General features: G+C 37.2%; 1 protein-coding gene across 1 annotated transcript; it reads right to left on the minus strand.

Annotated features, from left to right (window-relative positions):
* Positions 1-997: 997 nt before the first annotated feature.
* HEBP2 (heme binding protein 2) lies at positions 998-27937 on the minus strand. The gene is made up of 5 exons (XM_053710628.1): positions 27785-27937; positions 26106-26181; positions 19746-19884; positions 14286-14466; positions 998-1867 (listed from the first exon to the last, which is right to left on the minus strand). Exons 2-5 carry the CDS (start codon positions 26178-26180, stop codon positions 1690-1692), a joined length of 573 nt encoding a protein of 190 aa, XP_053566603.1. The 5' UTR covers position 26181; positions 27785-27937; the 3' UTR covers positions 998-1689.

Raw genomic sequence — 27937 nt, forward strand, 5'->3', positions numbered from 1 at the left:
TTCAGCAAAGGATACCAAGAGCACAAAAACAATTAGATAATAGAAGAACATTGGAATTTTTTTTAAAATCCCATACTCTACCTGAATCATGAAAGAAAAAGTCTAAGTCTACCTTTAAATAGTTGAAAATATTTAAGAGCTTGTAAGGAAATATTGGATTTATCAAAGGTTTATTTATGTTTTGTGTTGCACTAGGCACACAGAAATCCCTTGCTTCCCCACAGTTTAATATTATATATTTTTTCTTAACTCCTTCCTGACAGTAATATGGCACATTTTACCCACTGTCTGCAACTAGTAAATAAAAGCATGGGTTTAACTATGTCTGCCAGTAATAAACACAGATCAGTAATTGAGTACTCTTATTTACAATAGTGCACACACTAGCTACTTCCTTTCTATAATGCCCAAAGTGAAGGGTGTAATCCCCATGCAGGCAGTAATATATAAAGCATAAGAAATGTACCTGCTTATTGGCAATAACACACATTGTGTTGATACTTAATTCTTGTACTGCAAATGTCAATAAAATATATAAGACCCTATATTGCCAGTTACACACACAGTGGGTTTAATCCTTTTCCAAAAAAAATAGAAATTTTACCTCCTTTCCCCCAGTGACATACACAAAACAATGGGCTTAACTCCTTTTCTGAAGTAGTACTTGCCATCTTCCTGTGGTCCCACCAGTGATTCATAGTGTCTAGTGGGAGCAGTGACTCCTTTATGCACCCCTGATATGGTGGAGAATGTTCCATCTACCAGACAAAATCGAATCCCATCACACATCAATCTGCTTATAATTCTGATGCTGCGTATACTTCCTCAGTGTCACAGATGTTTATTTGCTAGGTGTTAGAAGTGTACAGTAGCAAATCAGGGGGCACATGAAGGAATCAAGAGAGATCCCACAAAATGCATGTGCTCAATCATATGTAGACCATGCTGTTTATCCTAACAATACTCTGGAGATTACAATGAATAAGAAAACAGAATATAAAGAGAAAGAAATGTAACAGATTTCTGTATTTATTCATTAAATAGAAATAATTACATATATGTTAACATTTAATACATAAAATGCAAACAATAATATTTATACAGTTATAGAGCACCTCTCATTTCAGCAGTCAGCAAAACAGAACAGTCTGAGAAGAAAATAAGGCAAATAGCAAGTGTTTTAGGTTCTTTTGTTAGAGGGTACTGTAGTTGATTCCTCAAAAATTCTTAAAAAAAACATGGTACTAAAACATTCTCTCTGTTGCATCTGAAAGAGAATGTTTCTGTAATGTATTACAGTGCTTTGTTTTTTTCCAAAAACTGATCTTCATGAGCTGAATAAAACTAACTTTTCATGCTGTAGTTTTCCCAAATAGCCAGCAAGCGACATAGTCTCAAATCACAATCATTCTTAATTTTATTTTATTTTTTTCCCTTAACCTTATTAATGCAAAAAAAGATTTTTATTGTTGAACTTCTACTCTTTTATATACAGGATAGAACCATTTGAGTTATACTTCCCTTGTAATGCTTTCTTTTCCCATGAAAAAAAGGTGTATCTGCTGCTTTTTCATATACAGGAGTAAACTGAGTATAATATTCCTTTAAATTGTATTAAGGATGTTATTTTTTTATTTTTTATTTTTTTTAAATGTAAACAATTGTTATCTTGTTTCGTGCTTCAGTGTGTCATTCTTTTGCCACTAACCACACCTCATTGTGTCTTTTAAATAGTTTAAAGGGACTGTCGTAGCCAGCTGTGTAGTAGGCGTTCTCATCAAACGATTTCCCGTCACGTTTTAAAATTTCTGACAGTTGTAGGAGTTGTTCTTGGTTCTTTGCTGCATTTGTAAAGCCTGTAAAAGACCTTTAAGAAAGATAAAGAGGACAAATTAAATAAGGCTGTGCTATAGTATTAAAGGGACATGAAACATTTTTCATTCGTGATTCAGACATAGCAATTTTCTTCTATTACTCTGTTCTCAAATTTATTCTGTTTCGGTATTCTTTGTTGTAGAGACATCTAGGTAGATAGCGTCACATGTCTAGAGCAGTACATGACAGGAAACACTGTCGACATCTTCTGTTCTTGCAAATGTAACATGGTTAGAAAACTGATGCCATATATTGCTTCAGTCACATGCATACTCCTACACCTTCCTACTGGCTTTTCAACAAAAAGATACAAAGAGAACAAAGTCAATGTGATAGAAGTAAATCACATCTTGTTTTTAATTTTACACTCTGAATCATTAAATATTTTTTTGAGTTTTATGTCCCTTTAAGATTGTTCGACAGTTATCTATAATACTGTATAATAATATAAAAAGGTTTTACAATTGTGGGCCATATTTCAAATGTAAAAATACCAATGTAGAATATAATGTGCATGATAACTTATTCACCCTTAGAAGTTGAATGGAGCAAAAAAAAGGGGCAAAAAAACCCTAACACCCTACTCGAACGTATACACGATTGCATATTCTCAAGTGCGCTAATCCTACATGAAAATATGAATATTTCACATTCCAATGTTCTTCACATAAAAGAAAATGTTCTTGATAAAGGTCAATGCCTGACCGAAACGCGTCGACTGGTAAGTGATACTCTGATAGGGAGCTATTTTGTAAAACGTCTGCACTATTATTGTTCTTGTATCTTTGACAGAAAGGATCAATATGGCAGATCACTGACTGACCGATTGGGTCATCACTTAGGAGTCTTATCCACATCTAACACTTGGGAGAAAAAACACTGGGAAGAATACCACTACATCTGTTTGGGACAAACAAGTACATTTATTCATTTTTTATTTTTTATTTTTTAATTTTTAATTTTTCACATCTGACATTCTCCACTGTTGTTTGACTGTTCACTTTGTTTCAGGACTTTTTTGGACTTTTTTTGGATTTTTATATTTTTATTTTTATATTTTTATATTCTAAATTATTTTTTATAGGGTTTTTTTGGAGTTTGCCATTGTACACTAACACTACACAATTTAACGATTGCTAGTTGTGTTCACATCATAGGTTTACACTGATCTTTACACTGTTCTTTGTTAACCTTTGTTTGCACTTTATTATTTCACACTGATGTGTTAATAAGAGCACCCACAAACAACATTCAATCCATTTGCTTTAAAGCACTGCTAAGACACATAGCCTGTATCATTGACTCACAACTTATCAGATTTCCAAACCAATCGAAGTACTGATAAAATCAAGTTTTGGATACATCTGTTTTTACTGATTGCTTTTACATTTTGTTTTAATTATTGTAAATCTTGGATCCAGGATATATGTATATATTTTAACTGTTTTCTATATTCATTGTAATAAATGATTTAATTTCACTTAGACCCAGCCTTGTTCTTTTGGCGCTTTAATAATAATTTTTCTTTCTGAATATCCACTTTTCTGACCACTAGGGGTCAATTTATTAGAGCAAAGGGTCCCTTTTAGCATTAGGCGCTTAGTGTCCACCCAGATACAAAATGTTCTATTTATTCATAAATTAATATTTCTACATATATATGATGGGGTTTTTTTTTGCACAAATATATATTATATATATATATATATATATATATATATATACATACACATATGCACACACTCACCGGCCACTTTATTAGGTACACCTGTTCAATTGCTTGGTAACACTAATTGCTAATCAGCCAATCACATGGCAGCAACTCAATGCATTTAGGCATCTAGACGTGGTGAAGACGACATGATGAAGTTCAAACCGAGCATCAGAATGGGGAAGAAAGGGGATTTAAGTGACTTTGAATGTGACATAGATGTTGGTGCCAGACCGGCTGGTCTGAGTATTTAAAAAACTAGTGATCTACTGGGATTTTTATGCACAACCATCTCTAGGGTTTACAGAGAATGGTCCTAAAAAGAGAAAATATCTAGTGAGCGGCAGTTGTGTTGACGACAATGCCTTGTTGATGTCAGAGGTCAGAGGAGAATGGGCAGACTGGTTTGAGATGATCCAGGTCCATCCTTTTATGACTACAGTGTACCCATCTTCTGATGGCTACTTCCAGCAGGATAATGTACCATGTCACAAAGCTCAAATCATCTCAAACTGGTTTCTTGAACATGACAATGAGTTCACTGTACTCCAATGGCCTCCACTGTCACCAGATCTCAATCCAATAGAGCACCTTTGGGATGTGCTGGAACGGGAGATTTGCATCATGGATGCGCAGCTGACAAATCTGCAGCAACTGCGTGATGCTATTATGTCAATATAGACTAAAATCTCTGAGGAATGTTTCCAACACTTTGATGAATCTATGCCACAAAGAATTATATATATATATATAGTATCTCACAAAAGTGAGTGTACAGCCTGTATAACAGTGTAAATTTGCTGTCCCTTCAAAATAACTCAACACACAGCCATTAATGTCTAAACCGTTGGCAACAAAAGTGAGTACACCCCTAAGTGGAAATGTCCAAATTGGGCCCAAAGTGTCAATATTTTGTGTGGCCACCATTATTCCACTTCCACATTATTTCACTTCCAGTCCTCTTCCACACCTCCGCAACGATATCATGAAGCTGGTGGATGTTAGAGACCTTGCGCTCCCCCACCTTCCATTTGAGGATGCCCCACAGATGCTCAATAGGGTTTAGGTCTGGAGACATGCTTGGCCAGTCCATCACCTTTACCCTCAGCTTCTTTAGCAAGGCAGTGGTCATCTTGGAGGTGTGTTTGGGGTTGTTATCATGTTGGAATACTGCCCTGCGGTCCAGTCTCCGAAGGGAGAGGATCATGCTTTGCTTCAGTATGTCACAGTACATTTTGGCATTCATGGTTCCCTCAATGAACTGTAGCTCCCCAGTGCCGGCAGCACTCATGCAGGCCCAGACCATGAGACTCCCACCACCATGACCTTGACTTTAGGCAAGACACATTTGTCTTTGTAATCCTCACCTGGTTGCCGCCACACACGCTTGACACCATCTAAACCAAATAAGTTTATCTTGGTCTCATCGGACCACAGGACATGTTCCAGTAATCCATGTCCTTAGTCTGCTTGTCTTCAGCAAACTGTTTGCGGGCTTTCTTTTTCATCATCTTTACAAGAGGCTTCCTTCTGGGACGACAGCCATGCACTGACAGGCTGACCCTCCACCCCATCAACCTCGGCAGCAATGCTGACAGCACTCATACGTCTATTTCCTCAAAGACAACATCTGGATATGATGCTGACCACGTACAAGGCCTGTTCTGAGTGGAACCTGTCCTGTGAAACCGCTGTATGGTCTTGCCCAACGTGCTGCAGCTCAGTTTCAGGGTCTAGACCATCTTTATGTAGAGCAACAATTCTTTTTTTCAAATCCTCAGAGAGTTCTTTGCCATGAGGTGCCATGTTGAACTTCCAGTTACCAGTATGAGAGAGTGTAAGAGTGATAATACCAAATTTAACACACCTGCTCCCCATTCACACCTGAGACCTTGTAACAGTAAAGAGTCACATGATACCGGGGAGGGAAAATGGTTATCCAAAAAAGCGATGATCTGAGCACTCGGGGGCAAAGATTAAAAAGCAAATATCTTTATTGAAATATAGGTAAAAGCTGCATCTTAATGCAGGTGTACAAGGACAGCAAATGGTTAATTGGGCACAATTTGGACATTTCCACTTAGGGGTGTACTCACTTTTGTTTTCCAACGGTTTAGACATTAATGGCTGTGTGTTACGTTATTTTGAGGGAACAACAAATGTACACTGTTATACAGGCTGTACACTCACTACTTTACATTGTAGCAAAGTGTCATTTCTTCAGTGTTGTCACATGAAAAGATATAATAAAATATTTACAAAAATGTGAGGGGTGTACTCACTTTTGTGAGATACTGTATGTACAGTATATATATATATATATATATATATATATATATACACATACATATATACACACACACACACACACACACAAGATTATATATAGTTATAGATATACAGATATATATATAGGAATATCTTTTTGCGGGGCATTGCCCCAAAGTAATCAACTCTTTTACCTGTAAAAAAAAAGAAATACAATACCCCCCCAACATTACAACCCACCACCCACACACATCTACTCTAAAACCCACCCGATTCCCACTACCCCATTGAAGATCACCCTACCTTGAGCTGTGTTCACCCAGCCGGGCACCAATGGGGCAGAAGAGGACATCCGGACCGGCAGAAGTCTTCATCATATCCGGGCAGAAGAGGACATCCGGACCGGCAGACATCTTCATCCAGGCGGCATCTTCTATCTTCATCTTTCCGGAGTGGAGCGAAGCCATCGATCCAGCCGACGTGGAGCCATCCTCTTCAATCGAAGTCCAATCGAAGAATGAAGGTTCCTTTAAATGACATCATCCAAGATGGCGTCCCTCGAATTCCGATTGGCTGATAGGATTCTATCAGCCAATCGGAATTAAGGTAGGAAAAAACATAATTTATGTAAGAACTTACCTGATAAATTCATTTCTTTCATATTAGCAAGAGTCCATGAGCTAGTGACGTATGGGATATACATTCCTACCAGGAGGGGCAAAGTTTCCCAAACCTCATGTAATTAGCAAGAGTCCATGAGCTAGTGACGTATGGGATAATGATTACCCAAGATGTGGATCTTTCCACACAAGAGTCACTAGAGAGGGAGGGATAAAATAAAGACAGCCAATTCCTGCTGAAAACATTCCACACCCAAAATAAAGTTTAATGAAAAACATAAGCAGAAGATTCAAACTGAAACCGCTGCCTGAAGTACTTTTCTACCAAAAACTGCTTCAGAAGAAGAAAATACATCAAAATGGTAGAATTTAGTAAAAGTATGCAAAGAGGACCAAGTTGCTGCTTTGCAAATCTGATCAACCGTAGCTTCATTCCTAAACGCCCAGGAAGTAGAAACTGACCTAGTAGAATGAGCTGTAATTCTCTGAGGCGGAGTTTTACCCGACTCAACATAGGCAAGATGAATTAAAGATTTCAACCAAGATGCCAAAGAAATGGCAGAAGCTTTCTGGCCTTTTCTAGAACCGGAAAAGATAACAAATAGACTAGAAGTCTTTCGGAAAGATTTAGTAGCTTCAACATAATATTTCAAAGCTCTAACAACATCCAAAGAATGCAACGATTTCTCCTTAGAATTCTTAGGATTAGGACATAATGAAGGAACCACAATTTCTCTACTAATGTTGTTGGAATTCACAACTTTAGGTAAAAATTCAAAAGAAGTTCGCAACACCGCCTTATCCTGATGAAAAATCAGAAAAGGAGACTCACAAGAAAGAGCAGATAATTCAGAAACTCTTCTGGCAGAAGAGATGGCCAAAAGGAACAAAACTTTCCAAGAAAGTAATTTAATGTCCAATGAATGCATAGGTTCAAACGGAGGAGCTTGAAGAGCTCCCAGAACCAAATTCAAACTCCAAGGAGGAGAAATTGACTTAATGACAGGTTTTATACGAACCAAAGCTTGTACAAAACAATGAATATCAGGAAGAATAGCAATCTTTCTGTGAAAAGAACAGAAAGAGCAGAGATTTGTCCTTTCAAGGAACTTGCGGACAAACCCTTATCTAAACCATCCTGAAGAAACTGTAAAATTCTCGGTATTCTAAAAGAATGCCAAGAAAAATGATGAGAAATACACCAAGAAATATAAGTCTTCCAGACTCTATAATATATCTCTCTAGATACAGATTTACGAGCCTGTAACATAGTATTAATCACAGAGTCAGAGAAACCTCTTTGACCAAAAATCAAGCGTTCAATCTCCATACCTTTAAATTTAAGGATTTCAGATCCTGATGGAAAAAAGGACCTTGTGACAGAAGGTCTGGTCTTAACGGAAGAGTCCACGGTTGGCAAGAGGCCATCCGGACAAGATCCGCATACCAAAACCTGTGAGGCCATGCCGGAGCTACCAGCAGAACAAACGAGCATTCCTTCAGAATCTTGGAGATTACTCTTGGAAGAAGAACTAGAGGCGGAAAGATATAGGCAGGATGATACTTCCAAGGAAGTGATATTGCATCCACTGCCTCCGCCTGAGGATCCCGGGATCTGGACAGATACCTGGGAAGTTTCTTGTTTAGATGGGACGCCATCAGATCTATTTCTGGAAGTTCCCACATTTGAACAATCTGAAGAAATACCTCTGGGTGAAGAGACCATTCGCCCGGATGCAACGTTTGGCGACTGAGATAATCCGCTTCCCAATTGTCTACACCTGGGATATGAACCGCAGAGATTAGACAGGAGCTGGATTCCGCCCAAACCAAAATTCGAGATACTTCTTTCATAGCCAGAGGACTGTGAGTCCCTCCTTGATGATTAATGTATGCCACAGTTGTGGCATTGTCTGTCGGAAAACAAATGAACAATTCTCTCTTCAGAAGAGGCCAAAACTGAAGAGCTCTGAAAATTGCACGGAGTTCCAAAATATTGATCGGTAATCTCACCTCCTGAGATTCCCAAACTCCTTGTGCCGTCATAGATCCCCACACAGCTCCCCAACCTGTGAGACTTGCATCTGTTGAAATTACAGTCCAGGTCGGAAGCACAAAAGAAGCCCCCTGAATTAAACGATGGTGATCTGTCCACCACGTTAGAGAGTATCGAACAATCGGTTTTAAAGATATTAATTGAGATATCTTTGTGTAATCCTTGCACCATTGATTCAGCATACAGAGCTGAAGAGGTCGCATGTGAAAACGAGCAAAGGGGATCGCGTCCGATGCAGCAGTCATAAGACCTAGAATTTCCATGCATAAGGCTACCGAAGGGAATGATTGTGACTGAAGGTTTCGACAAGCTGCAATCAGTTTTAGACGTCTCTTGTCTGTTAAAGACAGAGTCATGGACACTGAATCTATCTGGAAACCCAGAAAGGTTACCCTTGTATGAGGAATCAATGAACTTTTTGGTAAATTGATCCTCCAACCACGATCTTGAAGAAACAACACAAGTCGATTCGTATGAAATTCTGCTAAATGTAAAGACTGAGCAAGTACCAAGATATCGTCCAAATAAGGAAATACCACAATACCCTGTTCTCTGATTACAGACAGAAGGGCACCGAGAACCTTTGTAAAAATTCTTGGAGCTGTAGCTAGGCCAAACGGCAGAGCCACAAACTGGTAATGCTTGTCCAGAAAAGAGAATCTCAGGAACTGATAATGATCTGGATGAATCGGAATATGCAGATATGCATCCTGTAAATCTATTGTGGACATATAATTCCCTTGCTGAACAAAAGGCAAGATAGTCCTTACAGTTACCATCTTGAACGTTGGTATCCTTACATAACGATTCAATATTTTTAGATCCAGAACTGGTCTGAAGGAATTCTCCTTCTTTGGTACAATGAAGAGATTTGAATAAAACCCCATCCCCTGTTCCGGAACTGGAACTGGCATAATTACTCCAGTCAACTCTAGATCTGAAACACAATTCAGAAATGCTTGAGCTTTTACTGGATTTACTGGGACACGGGAAAGAAAAAATCTCTTTGCAGGAGGTCTCATCTTGAAACCAATTCTGTACCCTTCTGAAACAATGTTCTGAATCCAAAGATTGTGAACAGAATTGATCCAAATTTCTTTGAAAAAACGTAACCTGCCCCCTACCAGCTGAGCTGGAATGAGGGCCGCACCTTCATGTGGACTTAGAAGCAGGCTTTGCCTTTCTAGCTGGCTTGGATTTATTCCAGACTGGAGATGGTTTCCAAACTGAAACTGCTCCTGAGGATGAAGGATCAGGCTTTTGTTCTTTGTTGAAACGAAAGGAACGAAAACGATTATTAGCCCTGTTTTTACCTTTAGATTTTTTATCCTGTGGTAAAAAAGTTCCTTTCCCACCAGTAACAGTTGAAATAATAGAATCCAACTGAGAACCAAATAATTTGTTACCCTGGAAAGAAATGGAAAGTAGAGTTGATTTAGAAGCCATATCAGCATTCCAAGTTTTAAGCCATAAAGCTCTTCTAGCTAAAATAGCTAGAGACATAAACCTGACATCAACTCTGATAATATCAAAAATGGCATCACAGATAAAATTATTAGCATGCTGAAGAAGAATAATAATATCATGAGAATCATGATGTGTTACTTGTTGCGCTAAAGTTTCCAACCAAAAAGTTGAAGCTGCAGCAACATCAGCCAATGATATAGCAGGTCTAAGAAGATTACCTGAACACAGATAAGCTTTTCTTAGAAAGGATTCAATTTTCCTATCTAAAGGATCCTTAAACGAAGTACCATCTGACGTAGGAATAGTAGTACGTTTAGCAAGGGTAGAAATAGCCCCATCAACTTTAGGGATTTTGTCCCAAAATTCTAATCTGTCAGACGGCACAGGATATAATTGCTTAAAACGTTTAGAAGGAGTAAATGAATTACCCAATTTATCCCATTCTTTGGAAATTACTGCAGAAATAGCATTAGGAACAGGAAAAACTTCTGGAATAACCACAGGAGATTTAAATACCTTATCCAAACGTTTAGAATTAGTATCAAGAGGACCAGAATCCTCTATTTCTAAAGCAATTAGTACTTCTTTAAGTAAAGAACGAATAAATTCCATTTTAAATAAATATGAAGATTTATCAGCATCAACCTCTGAGACAGAATCCTCTGAACCAGAAGAGTCATCAGAATCAGAATGATGATGTTCATTTAAAAATTCATCTGTAGGGAGAGAAGTTTTAAAAGATTTTTTACGTTTACTAGAAGGAGAAATAACAGACATAGCCTTCTTTATGGATTCAGAAACAAAATCTCTTATGTTATCAGGAACATTCTGCACCTTAGATGTTGAAGGAACTGCAACAGGCAATGGTACTTTACTAAAGGAAATATTATCTGCATTAATAAGTTTGTCATGACAATCAATACAAACAACAGCCGGAGGAATAGCTACCAAAAGTTTACAGCAGATACACTTAGCTTTGGTAGATCCAGCACTAGACAGCAATTTTCCTGTAGTATCTTCTGACTCAGATGCAACGTGAGACATCTTGCAATATGTAAGAGAAAAAACAACATATAAAGCAAAATTGATCAAATTCCTTAAATGACAGTTTCAGGAATGGGAAAAAATGCCAAAGAACAAGCTTCTAGCAACCAGAAGCAATAAAAAATGAGACTTAAATAATGTGGAGACAAAAGCGACGCCCATATTTTTTAGCGCCAAATCAGACGCCCACATTATTTGGCGCCTAAATGCTTTTGGCGCCAAAAATGACGCCACATCCGGAACGCCGACATCTTTGGCGCAAAATAACGTCAAAAAATGACGCAACTTCCGGCGACACGTATGACGCCGGAAACGGAAAAGAATTTTTGCGCCAAAAAAGTCTGCGCCAAGAATGACGCAATAAAATGAAGCATTTTCAGCCCCCGCGAGCCTAACAGCCCACAGGGAAAAAAGAGTCAAATTTTTGAAGGTAAGAAAAAAATTATTAATTCAAATGCATTATCCCAAATATGAAACTGACTGTCTGAAAAATAAGGAAAGTTGAACATTCTGAGTCAAGGCAAATAAATGTTTGAATACATATATTTAGAACTTTATAAACAAAGTGCCCAACCATAGCTTAGAGTGTCACAGAAAATAAGATTTACTTACCCCAGGACACTCATCTACATGTTTGTAGAAAGCCAAACCAGTACTGAAACGAGAATCAGCAGAGGTAATGGTATATATAAGAGTATATCGTCGATCTGAAAAGGGAGGTAAGAGATGAATCTCTACGACCGATAACAGAGAACCTATGAAATAGACCCCGTAGAAGGAGATCACTGCATTCAAATAGGCAATACTCTCCTCACATCCCTCTGACATTCACTGCACGCTGAGAGGAAAACCGGGCTCCAACTTGCTGCGGAGCGCATATCAACGTAGAATCTAGCACAAACTTACTTCACCACCTCCATCGGAGGCAAAGTTTGTAAAACTGAATTGTGGGTGTGGTGAGGGGTGTATTTATAGGCATTTTGAGGTTTGGGAAACTTTGCCCCTCCTGGTAGGAATGTATATCCCATACGTCACTAGCTCATGGACTCTTGCTAATTACATGAAAGAAATCAGATTGGTTGATTTAATAGAATTGACCTCACATTCTATTGGCTGATCCAATCAGCCAATCGGATTGAACTTCAATCCGATTGGCTGATTAAATCAACCATCAGATTTTTCCTACCTTAATTCCGATTGGCTGATAGAATCCTATCAGCCAATCGGAATTCGAGGGACACCATCTTGGATGATGTCATTAAAGGAACCTTCATTCTTCGTTAGGACTTCGATTGAAGAGGATGGCTCCACGTCGGCTGGATAGAAGATGGCTCCGCTCCGGAAGGATGAAGATAGAAGATGCTACCTGGATGAAGATGTCTGCCGGTCCGGATGTCCTCTTCTGCCCGGATAGGATGAAGACTCCTGCCGGTCCGGATGTCCTTTTCTGCCCCATCGGTGCCCGGCTGGGTGAACACGGCTCAAGGTAGGGTGATCTTCAATGGGGTAGTGTTAGTTTTTTTTAAGGGGGATCGGGTTGGGTATTAGAGTAGGGGTGTGTGGGTGATGGGTTGTAATGTTGGGGGGTATTGTATTTCTTTTTTTTACAGGTAAAAGAGCTGATTACTTTGGGGCAATGCCCCGCAAAAGCTGGTAAAAGAGCTGATTACTTTGTAATTTAGTTTAGGATAGGGAATTTTATTATTTTGGGGGGCTTTTTTATTTTATTAGGGGGATTAGATTAGGTGTAATTAGATTAAATTTCGTGTAATATTTTTTTATTTTTTGTAATTTAGTGTTAGTTTTTTTGTAATATAGTTTAGTTTATTTAATTGTATTTTATTTTAGATAATCGTAGTTAATTTATTTAATTAATTAATTTATTGATAGTGTAGTGTTAGGTGTATTTGTAACTTAGGTTAGGATTTATTTTACAGGTAATTTTGTAATTATTTTAACTAGGTAGCTATTAAATAGTTATTAACTATTTAATAGCTATTGTACCTAGTTAAAATAAATACAAAGTTGCCTGTAAAATAAATATAAATACTAAAATAGCTACAATGTAACTATTAGTTATATTGTAGCTATCTTAGGGTTTATTTTATAGGTAAGTATTTAGTTTTAAATAGGAATAATTTATTTAATTATAGTAATTTTATTTAGATTTATTAAAAATAGATTTAGGATTTTAGGGGGGTGTTAGGGTTAGATTTAGGATTAGGGGTTAATACATTTAATATAGTGGTGGTGACGTTGGGAGCGGCAGATTAGGGGTTAATAAATATAATGTAGGTGTCGGCGATGTTAGGGGCAGCAGATTAGGGGTTCATAGGTATGATGTAGGTGGCGGCGGTGTCCAGAGCGGCAGATTAGGGGTTAATAATATAATGCAGGTGGCGAGGATGTCGGGGGTGGCAGATTAGGGGTTAATAAGTGTTAGGGGTGTTTAGACTAGGGGTTCATGTTAGGGTGTTAGGTGTAGACTTAGAAAGAGTTTTCCCATAGGAAACAATGGGGCTGCGTTAGGAGCTGAACGCTGCTTTTTTGCAGGTGTTAGGTTTTTTTTCAGCCAGCTCAGCCCCATTGTTTCCTATGGGGAGATCGTGCACGAGCACGTTTTGCCATCTTACTGCTACCGTAAGGAACGCTGGTATTACAGGTAGAAGTGGCGCTAAATTTGCTCAATGCTCACTTTTCTGAGGCTAACGCAGCCATTCAGAAAACTTGTAATACCAGCGTTGTTTAAAGTGAGTGCTGGAAAAAAAGGCTTGTTAGCACCGCAAGTTTTTACCGGCAAAACTTGTAATCTAGCCGTATCTGAGGTACCAACTCCTACTGAGGATGTGCAACAGTCTCAGGATATACGTATATGCATTTTGCGATTGGCTGATGGCTGTCACATGATGCATTAAGAAGGAAAATGTAACTGACATTTGTCAGAAAAAAAATTTACTACTCATTTGAAATTCATATTCAAATTCATATTCATATATATTCAAATTCATGCTTTATTGTGCAGTTATTGATTATGCTATTCTATTATGCTTAGAGGTCCTTTAATATTTTAAAAAAAACTAAATATTTAAGTAATTTATGAGATCTGGGTCTCTAAGTGAATTCATAAAGTAGAGTGTTTTTAATTTTGCCATGGCAATAATTTGACCTCTTACATTAATTTTTTGATAAATTAGCGTATTCTAAGCTATTTTGATTATTATCTGCAGGTCTGATATATCCATACCTAACGTAAACAGTCACTTGTGCTCGTTCTTCAATAAAGACGTTGTCATCAGTTGGTTTTGGTGGGTCTTTCTGGTGTTCAGGAGGAACATAGAATGAAACAGTAATAGTAGACTCACAGGCAGGCCCTGCTCCGGGATTTACATAGGTTGTTACAGGCGCTGTCATGTCAATCTTCACTTCTACATTAAAATAAATATGGGTTTTAGTTGATTTAAAACTGTTTAGAAATGTAAGATAAGGAAAATAGAAAATAATCCAAGGATAACTGTGTTGCACACAATATTTTTGTAATGTATGAGCTCAGAAGTCTGTCATTAGAACTCTATGGCAGCACTGTTTGCAACAATATATAACACTACTAAAACACTGTTGCAAACTATTGCTGCCATAGAATATGTGCACACTTCTGAGCCTACCTAGATTTACTCTTCAACAAAGTATACTAAAAAAAGAAAACAAAGCAAATTTGCTAATAAAAGCAAATCAGAAAGTTACTTAAAATTGTATGCTCTGTCTAAACCATGACCAGTACATACAGTAGATTTGCATAATCAACAAATGCATGATAAAAAGACAATGCAATAGCACTTAGTCTGAACTCCAAATGAGTAGTAGATTTTTTTCTGACAAATTTCAACGGTATGTCTATTTCCACTCCTCCTAATCACAAATGCATTTACAAATATTCTGTGAATTCTTGCACATGATCAGTAGGAGCTGGTTACTCAAAAACTGTAATTATAAAAAGACTGTACACTATGTGTTAATGGGACTAAATTGGAAAGTTGTTTAAAATTGCATGCTCTATCTGAATCATGAAAGTTTAATTTTGACTTGAGTGTCCCTTTAACTGTCCCTTTAACAAACAGTTTCAGCAAAGCAGAATGTTAGCAAAACAATAACTAAAAACTTGTTAAAGCCTTTTATTTAAAATAAATAATTACGGCTAGATCACGAGTTTTTGTCGTTAAGGCTTGCAGGGCTAACGCTCCTTTTTTTCTTACCGTTCCCTTAAGCCAACGCTTACGAGTTTTCTTTTAGCCTCAGAAAAGTGAGCGTTGAGCAAAATTTAGCTCCACATCTCACCTCGATACCAGCGTTGCTTACGGTAGCGGTAAGCTGGCAAAACCTGCTCGTGCACGATTTCCCCATAGGAAACAATGGGGCTGAGCTGGGTGGAAAAAAAACCTAACACCTGCAAAAAAGCAGCGTTCAGCTCCTAACACAGCCCCATTGTTTCCTATGGGGAAATAAAAGTTATGTCTGCACCTAACACCCTAACATGAACCCGAGTCTAAACACCCCTAATCTGCCACTTATTAACCCCTAATCTGCCACCCCCGACATCGTCGCCATCTGCATTATACTATTAACCTCTAATCTGCCGCTCCGGACTCCGCCGCCACCTACATTATACTAATGAACCCCTAATCTGCTGCCCTTAACATCGCCGAACCATACATTATATTTATTAACCCCTAATCTCCCCCCCCCAACGTCGCCGCAACTATATTAAATTTATGAACCCCTAATCTGCCGCCGCTAACGTCGCCGCCACTATAATAAAGTTATTAACCCCTAAACCTAAGTCTAACCCTAACACCCCCATAACTTAAATATAATTTAAATTAAACAAAATGAATTTAACATAATTAAATAAATTAATCCTATTTAAAACTACATACTTACCTATAAAATAAACCCTAAGCTAGCTACACTATAACTAATAGTTAGGGTTTATTTTTATTTACAGGCAACTTTGTATTTATTTTAACTACGTAGAATAGTTATTAAATAGTTATTAACTATTTAATAACTACCTAGCTAAAATAAGTACAAAATTACCTGTAAAATAAACCCTAACCTAAGTTACAATTACACCTAACACTACACTATCATTAAACTAATTACCTAAACTACCTACAATTAATTACAATTAAATAAAATAAACTAACTTACGAGAAAAAAAACACTAAATTACAGAAAAGAAAAAAAAAATTACAAGAATTTTAAACTAATTACACAAAATCTAATCCCCCTAATAAAATAAAAAAGCCCCCCAAAATAATAAAATTTCCCTACCCTATACTAAATTACAAATAGCCCTTAAAGTAATCAGCTCTTTTACCTGTAAAATAAAAATACAATACCCCCCCAACATTACAACCCACCACCCACACACCCCTACTCTACCGGAGCGGGTCCATCTTCAATCAAGGCCGACGCGGAGCATCCTCTTCAAACGAAGTCCTAACGAAGAATGAAGGTTCCTTTAAATGACGTCATCCAAGATGGCGTCTCTTGAATTCCGATTGGCTGATAGGATTCTATCAGCCAATTGGAACTAAGGTAGGAAAAATCCTATTGGCTGATGCTATCAGCCAATAGGATTGACCTTGCATTCTATTGGCTGATTACATCAGCCAATAGGATTTTTCCTACCTTAATTCCGATTGGCTTATAGGATTCTATGGATGACGTCATTTAAAGGAACCTTCATTCTTCGTTAGGACTTCGTTTGAAGAGGATGCTCCGCGTCGGCTGGATTGAAGATGGACCCACTCCGCTCCGGAAGGATAAAGATAGAAGATGCAGCCTGGATAAAGCCTTTTGCCGTCTGGAGGACCTCTTCTGCCCCAATTGGATGAAGACTTCGGACCCTCTGGAGGACCACTTGTGCCCGGCTGGGAGAAGACGGCTCAAGGTAGGGTGATCTTCGGGGGGGTTAGTGTTTTTAAGGGGGGATTGGGTGGGTTTTAGAGTTGGGGTGTGTGGGTGGTGGATTGTAATGTTGGGGGGGTATTGCATTTTTATTTTACAGGTAAAAGAGTTAATTACTTTCGGGCAATGCCCCGCAAAAGGCCCTTTTAAGGGCTATTTGTAATTTAGTATAGGGTAGGGAAATTTTATTATTTTGGGGGGATTAGATTAAGTGTAATTAGTTTAAAATTCTTGTAATTCTTTTTTTATTTTCTGTAATTTAGTGGGGGGTTTTCCCCGTAATTTAGTTTATTTAATTTAATTGTAATTAATTTTAGGTAGTTTAGGTAATTAGTTTAATGATAGTGTAGTGTTAGGTGTAATTGTAACTTAGGTTAGGGTTTATTTTACAGGTAATTTTGTACTTATTTTAGCTAGGTAGTTATTAAATAGTTAATAACTATTTAATAACTATTCTACCTAGTTAAAATAAATACAAAGTTGCCTGTAAAACAAATATAAATCCTAAGCTAGCTACAATGTAACTATTAGTTATATTGTAGCTAGCTTAGGGTTTATTTTATAGGTAAGTATTTGGTTTTAAATAGGATTAATTTATTTAATTATGTTAAATTAATTTCGTATAATTTAAATTATATTTAAATTAGGGGGGGTTAGGGTTAGACTTAGTAGCGGCGACGTTGGGGTCGGAAGATTAGGGGTTAATTAATGTAGGTAGGTGTCGGCGACGTTGGGGGGGCAGATTAGGGGTTAATAAAATGTAACTAGTGTTTGCGAGGCAGGAGTGCAGCGGTTTAGGGGTTAATACATTTATTAAAGTGGCGGCGATGTCCGGTCGGCAGATTAGGGGTTAATAATTGTAGGTAGGTGGCGGCGACGTTGGGGGCGGCAGATTAGGGGTTAATAAATATAATGTAGGTGTCAGCGATGTTAGGGGCAGCAGATTAGGGGTTCATAGGTATAATGTAGGTGGCGGCGATGTCCGGTCGGCAGATTAGGGGTTAAGAATTTTTATTTTAGTGTTTGCGATGTGGGGGGGCCTCGGTTTAGGGGTTAATAGGTAGTTTATGGGTGTTAGTGTACTTTTTAGCACTTTAGTTAAGAGCTTTATGTTCCGGCGTTAGCCCATAAAACTCTTAACTACTGACTTTTATATGCAGTAGGAGTCTGGACAGAAGAGGGTCTACCGCTCACTTCTTCCAAGACTCGTAATACCGGCATTAGGCAAATCCCATTAAAAAGATAGGATACGCAATTGACGTAAGGGGATTTGCGGTAGCCTCGAGTCGCGGGAGAAAAGTGAGCGATACACCTGTACCTGTCAGACTCGTAATACCAGCGGGCGTTAAAAAGCAGTGTTGGGACTTCTCAACGCTGCTTTTTAAGGCTAACGCCAAACTCATGATCTAGGCGTTAATTTCTTACAAACTGGCTCTAACAGATGAAGACTTCTGAAGGAACAAACAAAAGCTATTTGTAGGTTAGTACTGAGATTTAACTTCCAAAGGACACTACTTGCAGTGAAGAATAAAAGTTGGGGCCTTCCTTCAAAATATTTGTAATATTATCATTTATTTGTATAGTTCTGCAAATTCTGTAGCACTGGTTACAGCCAACTTGCTTATATGTATATCTAATGTAGAGATATATTTAAAGAACATATGAAAAAAGTAAAGTTTTCAGTTGCATTTGCTGGCAGTTTATATTTGAAAGTATTGTGGGCTGAAAGATGAACTGGCTTTGGCCACAAAGACAAAGAATTAAAAAAATATATCTAATGTGAAAAGTCTAATGGTTCAGTCATAAACATGTACCCTGTGATTTAAAGTTAAAATATATTTTATTTTTTTAAATGTATTGTTCTTTGCATGAACCAATGTGCTATATTGTATAAGATCAATGCTAAATTCAATCACCTAATCTACTGAAATGTATAGAGACTATACACCTTTACCACTTTATTTAAAGGTACACTAAAGTCGAAATTAAACTGTCATGATTCAGATAGCGCATGAAGTTTTAAACAACTTACCAATTTACTTACATTAACAAAATGTGCACAGTCTTTATATATTTACACTTTTTGAGTCGCCATCTCATACTGAGCATGTGCAAGAATTGACAGAATATACATATATGCATTTATGATTGGCTGATGGCTGTCACATGATACAGGAGGCGTGGAAATAGACATAACTTGAAATGTGCCCGAAAAAAATATCTACTACTCATTTGAAGTTCAGACTAAGTGCTATTGCATTGTTTTTTTTATTGTGCATGTGTTGATTAGGCAAATCTATAGTATTTACTAGTCCTTTAAGATAAAGATGGCACTTGTTCCCATGGAAAAGCTATATCATCTAATTTCTCTAAAATGACTTTAGGAGAATAAACATGACTTTGTGTATCGGTTGGCAGACTGAGTATACTGCATTCATTTTTTCCCAGTTTGTTATTTGGCCAACCCACATTTTAGGTGCATTAAAACTTCTGTGCCATAAAAATATAGGTATTTAGTTTGCATTTTTTGCTGCTACATCTCTCTTCCTTTTATGCTATCTGTCTCTGTCACTCCTGATATCTTGGATAGTAGGAGATAAAAATGTTCATATGGACAGTTCCTGATAAAAAGAGGTTTAGCAAACACAGAATTGAACCACTGATATGCAAGGCTGTCCACATTTTGCTTTATAATAAAACACTTTCTTGTCACATTACAACTGCAAGAGACTCTTACTTTTGTCATTATTTCCTTGGATATAGTTGAACAGACGCATAAAGCCAGTACCAACTGCTGAGTCCCAGTCTTTCATAGAAAGCAGGTTAGTGCTCACCCATTTTGTAGGTTCATATTGCCTAGTCTCATATTCTGCACCCTGTAAAACAAGAATATAAAGAGAATCAGTTAAAAACAATGGCGGAAAGCTGTATTAGTAAAATTATGTATGACCTAAAGGAAAAACGAACAAGGATAGACTACAAGACCACATTAGTAGCAGATTTATGAAGCCGCATTTGCAGCTTTTTTGGCTATGTGGAGCAGGTTTGCATGTGCAAGTCTGTTTGCTACATATTTAAGAAGCAGAAACTTCTTCTTTTTCATCGCCGCCACCTCAGAGATGGCGAGATCAATCACCCCTACACATGCCCTGCTCCAGCGCAATTGATTATATTGCATAAGAATCCTCTTGTGCAAAGTTAAAGCTTGCTACACGATACAACATCGCAAGCGGTGATTGCATGCGGATAGGTTTACTACTTGTGAACCTGTCCCCTTCAAGGATTATACATTTTGCCCTATGTATATATCTTGGAGAATGCAAGGAGTGATATGACAGAATCATTCAAATATATTAGGATGTTTAGAAGGAGAGCCTTTTTCAAATGAGAAATACTTTCAAGTTTGCAGATGGAGAAATAGTTATGGAAAACATATTTTTTAGTGTTCATACAGAAGCACGACAGACATATATCAAAAAGTAAATCAAAGAAGGGCTAGAATATGCCATAGACTATCCCGAGAAGTACTTCAGATAGGGATATGTGCACTAGATGAAACATTGTTGTTTATTTAAACTAAAAATCTGTCTTATTTATATGGCACAAATATTAGTATCAGACCCTGTATATAAAGATATAAAAAACAAACAAAATGGTGGTGGTAAATTCAAAATATTAATTGCGTGATTTTATGGGATTACTTTGATTTATAGATAATGAAAGGGTTTACACCGAGCTGTGCTGCTTGCAAGAAGAATACTCAGATAAGTATATCTGAGCCAAGAAGCATAGCACAGAATTTAAATAGAAACCCAATGTTTTCTGCTACGATTCAGATAGAGCATTTACTTTTAATCAACTTTACAATTTACTTCTATTAGCAAATTAGCTTCATTCACTTTGTGTCCTTTGTTGAAGGAACAACAATGCACTACTGGGAGCTATCTGAACACATTGGTTAACCAATGACAAAAGGCATATATTTGCAACCACCCAGTAGTGCATTGCTGATCCTGAACCTACCTAGGTATACTTTGCAACAAAGGACACTAAGAGAATGAAGAGCAAATGAAATAACAGAAGTAAATTGGAAAGTTGTTTAAAATTGTATGGTCTCTCTCACTGGTTTTCAAACCTGTCCTCAGCCCCCCCTAACAGGCCACATCTTGAGGATATCTGAACTGGAGCACAGACGAAACAATCAGCTGATTAGTAAACATGGTTATTTTACCTGCTCTCATCCAAGGTAATCCTGAAAACCTGGCCTGTGGGGAAGACCTGAGGAGAGGTTTGAAAACCAGTGCTCTATCTGAATCAAAAAATGTTTTTTTTCTGGGTTTCTTATTCCTTTAAGTTATAAAAATGTACCCTTAAAAAATATATATAATTTTGTTTACTTTTACAGATACAAAACCCTTTATCCAAACTGCTTGGGACAGGATTAGCTTTGTATTTTTTAATTGTTTGGATTTCGTAATATTTATATATATATGCATCTGTACAATGGGGCAGGATGAGGAAGTGATGGCACCAAGTGTAAAGTAAAATACTTGTTATGTTATTTAGGCAATATTTACATGTCATTTTACAGATTACAAGGCCTATTTATCAAAGGTCTGTCGGATATTTGTAGTTTATTTAATTTATTGATAGTGTAGGTGTATTTGTAACTTAAGTTAGGATTTATTTTACAGGTAAATTGGTAATTATTTTAACTAGGTAGCTATAAAATAGTTATTAACTATTTAATAGCTATTGTACCTAGTTAAAATAAATACCAAGTTACCTGTAAAATAAATATAAACCCTAAAATAGCTACAATGTAATTATTAAAGGGACAGTCTAGACCAAAATAAACTTTCATGATTCAGATAGAGCATGTAATTTTAAACAATTTTCCAATTTACTTTTATCACCAATTTTGCTTTGTTCTCTTGGTATTCTTAGTTGAAAGTTTAACCTAGGAGGTTCATATGCTAATTTCTTAGACCTTGAAGCCCACCTCTTTCAGATTGCATTTTAACAGTTTTTCACCTCTAGAGGGTGTTAGTTCACGTATTTCATATAGATAACACTGTGCTCGTGCACGAGAAGTTATCTGGGAGCAGGCACTGATTGGCTAGACTGCAAGTCTGTCAAAAGAACTGAAAAAAGGGGCAGTTTGCAGAGGCTTAGATACAAGATAACCACAGAGGTTAAAAGTATATTATTATAACTGTGTTGGTTATGCAAAACTGGGAAATGGGTAATAAAGGGATTATCTATCTTTTAAAGCAATATAAATTCTGGTGTAGACTGTCCCTTTAATTACATTGTAGCTATTTTAGGGTTTATTTTATAGGTAAGTATTTAGATTTAAATAGGAATATTTTAATTAATAATATTAATATTAATTAGATTTATTTTAATAAGAATTTAGTTAGGGATGTTAGAGTTAGATAGGGTTATTATACTTAATATATATATAATATAATAACGATATTAACCCTAATATAATTAGGGTTAATATAGTTAATATATATAATATAATAACTATATTAACTATATTAACCCTAATACAGGGAGCGCAGAATTATTAGGCAAGTTGTATTTTTGAGGATTAATTTTATTATTGAACAACAACCATGTTCTCAATGAACCCAAAAAACTCATTAATATCAAAGCTGAATAGTTTTGGAAGTAGTTTTTAGTTTGTTTTTAGTTATAGCTATTTTAGGGGGATATCTGTGTGTGCAGGTGACTATTACTGTGCATAATTATTAGGCAACTTAACAAAAAACAAATATATACCCATTTCAATTATTTATTTTTACCAGTGAAACCAATATAACATCTCAACATTCACAAATATACATTTCTGACATTCAAAAACAAAACAAAAACAAATCAGTGACCAATATAGCCACCTTTCTTTGCAAGGACACTCAAAAGCCTGCCATCCATGGATTCTGTCAGTGTTTTGATCTGTTCACCATCAACATTGCGTGCAGCAGCAACCACAGCCTCCCAGACACTGTTCAGAGAGGTGTACTGTTTTCCCTCCTTGTAAATCTCACATTTGATGATGGACCACAGGTTCTCAATGGGGTTCAGATCAGGTGAACAAGGAGGCCATGTGCAATATCCCTAATGCTATTTTATAGTAACTGTATGTTTAGTTTTGTAGTTATTCCTATTTATGCAGTTTGCAATGGGTAATGTAAACTGATACCTCTTAGGAATAACATATGAGATAATAAAGGTATGAGTGAGTGTATTGTCACAGGTATTCAAGATAGAATATACTTGGACAGAAATGACTCACTAACTTGGATTATAGGTAAGTATGCTTAATATCTTTCTCTCACTGAACAAGCTCAATACAGGATTTCAATATTAATTTCAGTTTGTTAGTTAATATTGTGATAGTTCTTAATAAGCTGTATGAATGAGGTAGTTGTTAGATGAAAGGTTAGTAAAGAGTTAAGGTTTCCAGTTCTCATAATATCCCAGTAGGTATGCGATGTAATATTAGGCTTCTCCAAAGGTTAAACAGATATAAGGATATGTAAACAGTTCATATATACAGATAACCCTTATAAATATATCAGTCTCAGAAAACAGTCTTTAATACACAGGTACTTGCGTGAGTAGTCAATCCGGAGGACGCTCAGACTTAGCCAGTAAAGTTGCGGTATCCAGACCCGGTGAATTGAGTTCAAAGGAACGCTGTTCAGACCCGGTGAGAGGTGTATAGTGAAGCGCTGCTGGGAGCTGTGTTACAACGTGGAGCGTTATCCAACTTCCGGTCCTGCAAACGGCTTGTCTGCTGATGTCAGCAGATAATGTGAGAGAGTGTTCGCTTCTACGGCAGGTTGTTTATGGTATGAGAATCAGAGAGTGAGTGATTCAAGTTGTTTTGCTATAGACGAAATTTGCAATAGGTTTATTCCTAAAACTTCCCCTTTGATAATGGGTTTGTTTCTTTAGGTAAATTAGAGAGAGTTTATGTTAGGTGTAAGGCAACGATCACAGCAGTAAATCATACACCCTACATTTGCAATTATCAAGCAACCTGAGATTGCTTGAGACCCTCCTTAAATAGGAGTTGCCGTATGCTAATACCTGAACCTTAAAGGGACAGATAATACCATAGATGTTCTAATAGAAGAGCTGGATATCTGACACCATGTCATTAGATTTTCTTCTTTTATACCCTTTCTTGCCAGCCACGCTGTGGAGTACTTGGACGCGTGTGATGGAGCATTGTCCTGCATGAAAATCATGTTTTTCTTGAAGGATGCAGACTTCTTCCTGTACCACTGCTTGAAGAAGGTGTCTTCCAGAAACTGGCAGTAGGACTGGGAGTTGAGCTTGACTCCATCCTCAACCCGAAAAGGCCCCACAAGCTCATCTTTGATGATACCAGCCCAAACCAGTACTCCACCTCCACCTTGCTGGCGTCTGAGTCGGACTGGAGCTCTCTGCCCTTTACCAATCCAGCCACGGGCCCATCCATCTGGCCCATCAAGACTCACTCTCATTTCATCAGTCCATAAAACCTTAGAAAAATCAGTCTTGAGATATTTCTTGGCCCAGTCTTGACGTTTCAGCTTGTGTGTCTTGTTCAGTGGTGGTCGTCTTTCAGCCTTTCTTACCTTGGCCATGTCTCTGAGTATTGCACACCTTGTGCTTTTGGGCACTACAGTGATGTTGCAGCTCTGAAATATGGCCAAACTGGTGGCAAGTGGCATCTTGGCAGCTGCACGCTTGACTTTTCTCAGTTCATGGGCAGTTATTTTGCGCCTTGGTTTTTCCACACGCTTCTTGCAACCCTGTTGACTATTTTGAATGAAACGCTTGATTGTTCGATGATCACGCTTCAGAAGCTTTGCAATTTTAAGAGTGCTGCATCCCTCTGCAAGATATCTCACTATTTTTGACTTTTCTGAGCCTGTCAAGTCCTTCTTTTGACCCATTTTGCCAAAGGAAAGGAAGTTGCCTAATAATTATGCACACCTGATATAGGGTGTTGATGTCATTAGACCACACCCCTTCTCATTACAGAGATGCACATCACCTAATATGCTTAATTGGTAGTAGGCTTTCGAGCCTATACAGCTTGGAGTAAGACAACATGCATAAAGAGGATGATGTGGTCAAAATACTCATTTGACTAATAATTCTGCACTCCCTGTATAATTAGGGTTAATATAGTTAATATAGCTGGCGGCGGTGTAGGGGGATTGAATTAGGGGTTAATATTTTTAAAATAGATGGCGGCGGTGTAAGGGGCTCACTTTAGGGGGTAGGTAAGGTAGATGGCGGCGGGGTAGGGGCTCACTTTAGGGGGTAGGTAAGGTAGATGGCGGGGTAGGGGCTCACTTTAGGGGGTAGGTAAGGTAGATGGCGGCAGGGTAGGGGCTCACTTTAGGGGGTAGGTAAGGTAGATGGCGGCGGTGTAAGGGGCTCACTTTAGGGGGTAGGTAAGGTAGATGGCGGCGGGGTAGGGGCTCACATTAGGGGGTAGGTAAGGTAGATGGCGGCGGGGTAGGGGCTCACATTAGGGGGTTATAGATTTAATATAGCTGGCGGCGGGGTCCAGGAACGGCGGTTTAGGGGTTAATAACTTTATTAGGTGGCGGCGGGGTCCGGGAGCAGCGGTTTAGGGGTTAATACATTTATTGTTAGGATAGTGAGGGGGGATAGCGGATAGAGGGTTAGACATGTCAGGCTATGTTTGGGAGGCGTGTTAGACAGTATGGGATATTTAATAACTTTAGACAGGTTTTGTAGGTGCCGGCAGTTTCTAAAGTGCATTAAGTCACTGGCGACTCCAGAAATTTGTGCTTACGCAGATTTCTGGACATCGCTGGTTTATCCGACTTATGGCACTTTAGCCTCTGACGGCGCCGTATATGGGATAGCTCGAGTTGCGAGCTGAAACTATGGGCGGCGGGGGTTCCCTCGCTTGCGCCGCAAACTACGATCTTTATCGGATCGCGCCCCAAATATATAATTTATGATGATTATGTTGAAATTCTTTCATTGGTATATGCTATTACACATTCAAAATTTAAATTGCTACAAAAAAAATATGTGTGTAAGAGAAAAATACCTCATTTCCCAAAGTTGTCCACTTTGGTAATTCCAGGCCAGTTGAGAACAAAGCTTGTTTCACTGTCTTCAGCATTCTGAATTAAAACAAAATGTAAATAGCAAATGTATATAAATTTGAAGAAACTGGTCAATTATTGATATGTTGGGCACACACAATATTACATGGAACTATTTTCACTGAGTTGATAATCACTCAAAATCTTTGGAGATCTTTTTTGAGCATTATATTGTAATCTATTGTCTCTCCTTCACAACTAGAACCTGCATAGCCAGATAAACAGGTTTCAAGATAAAATTTGCCTTTCTAAAATTCTTTGAGAGCCCTCACAGTACTGTGACAAGATATCTTAGATAGTCTCCCCAGAACTTGATTCACTGTGGCTGGGTCATGAAGCAGGAACAGCTAAAATGACTGCAAAACAGTGTAAATATTTATATTTCATTGCATTTCAAGGGAAACATTCTTCAGAAAGGCCAAAAAATAAATTCTGTAAACTAGGTTTATGCTGCAAATAACGTAATACAGTTATTGATTTGCAGCTTTTTGATGAACTTATGTTACATAACTTGCTTTTTGGTCTGTCTGGGCAAGCAAAGTTTTTACAAGGTAAGAGGTGTTAATGTCTCTTTAATATCTTATAGGATTTGGTCAAGAGACAAAATATTTCACATAGCCAAAGACAGACACATTTGTTTTAAAAGCAGGTGCACTATCTTCTGCTGTAACTGCTAATATAACAACACTGTGACCTTGAGAAAATTGTTAATTATATACAGTTATACTCATAAGCTAATTTCTGTATACACACAGAGCCCTGGCCTATAACTTTTTTTTTTTTAAAGACTAGCTGTAAAAGAGTATAAATTAAGAAAAATATCTTAAGGACTAGATGTATAAGATGTATTTCCCATTTAAACTTGACTATATTTTCCTAATATGATTCTAATACATCAAACCAACTAAAATGTTAAATAAGTAAATAATTTCACAAAACACAATTTCATAAATTGTATCCATTTTCTATATAAAGAATTATTTTTTAGATTTATTTATTTGAAAAAGAAAAGAAAATGTTAATCTAAATGTTATTACAAATATTATGTTTTAATATCTAATGGTAATGTTAATCTATATAATGATTTCATATCTAATGATAACTTGATTGCAACATATTTCCATTTTCATAATTTAACTGTACAAAGTTTTTACTAGTATGTTAAAGTATTTAAAAGTAATTCTTATCAAAGGCTTTGGGGTAACAAAAATATTTTTTTAACACAAAGGTTTATTTACTAGTAAAATATTCAGAACATTTTGAGCAGTGGGTTACCAAATGTGTTATATAAAAATAAATTTTGAAAAAGAGTCAAATATAAATGAAAGACACGGGGGACCATTTTGTATATTATAGTAAATTTATTTGTGCACCAGAATTAGATAAGCAAATGCATGCACATAGCTGACACAGGCCTGTCAAGCAAAGCAAACTTTTAAATGATGATAAACAATAATACATTTAAAAAATATCACTATCTAATTATTATTTTTTTTATTGCTCAAAATCATGAGAATGGAAGACATATGGCAATACACACTAAAATGTCACTGCTAGTAAAAGCTTAATCTGTAAACTAGAATTTACCTTTACATGCTGAGAATACAAAAAACATACTCACATTCCAAGGGAGTTCTGTATCGTGTAGATGTCTTGCTGGTGGTTGTATTCAGCTTTTATATGCTGTGAGCTGTTTTGTTTTTGAGCGGCCGTTACATGAGCGTCTAGTTAGATAACCAGTGGTTTTGTAACTGGTGTAATAGTAGCCTACTCA

This window comes from Bombina bombina, chromosome 4, assembly GCF_027579735.1.
Source record: "Bombina bombina isolate aBomBom1 chromosome 4, aBomBom1.pri, whole genome shotgun sequence".
Taxonomy (NCBI): domain Eukaryota; kingdom Metazoa; phylum Chordata; class Amphibia; order Anura; family Bombinatoridae; genus Bombina; species Bombina bombina.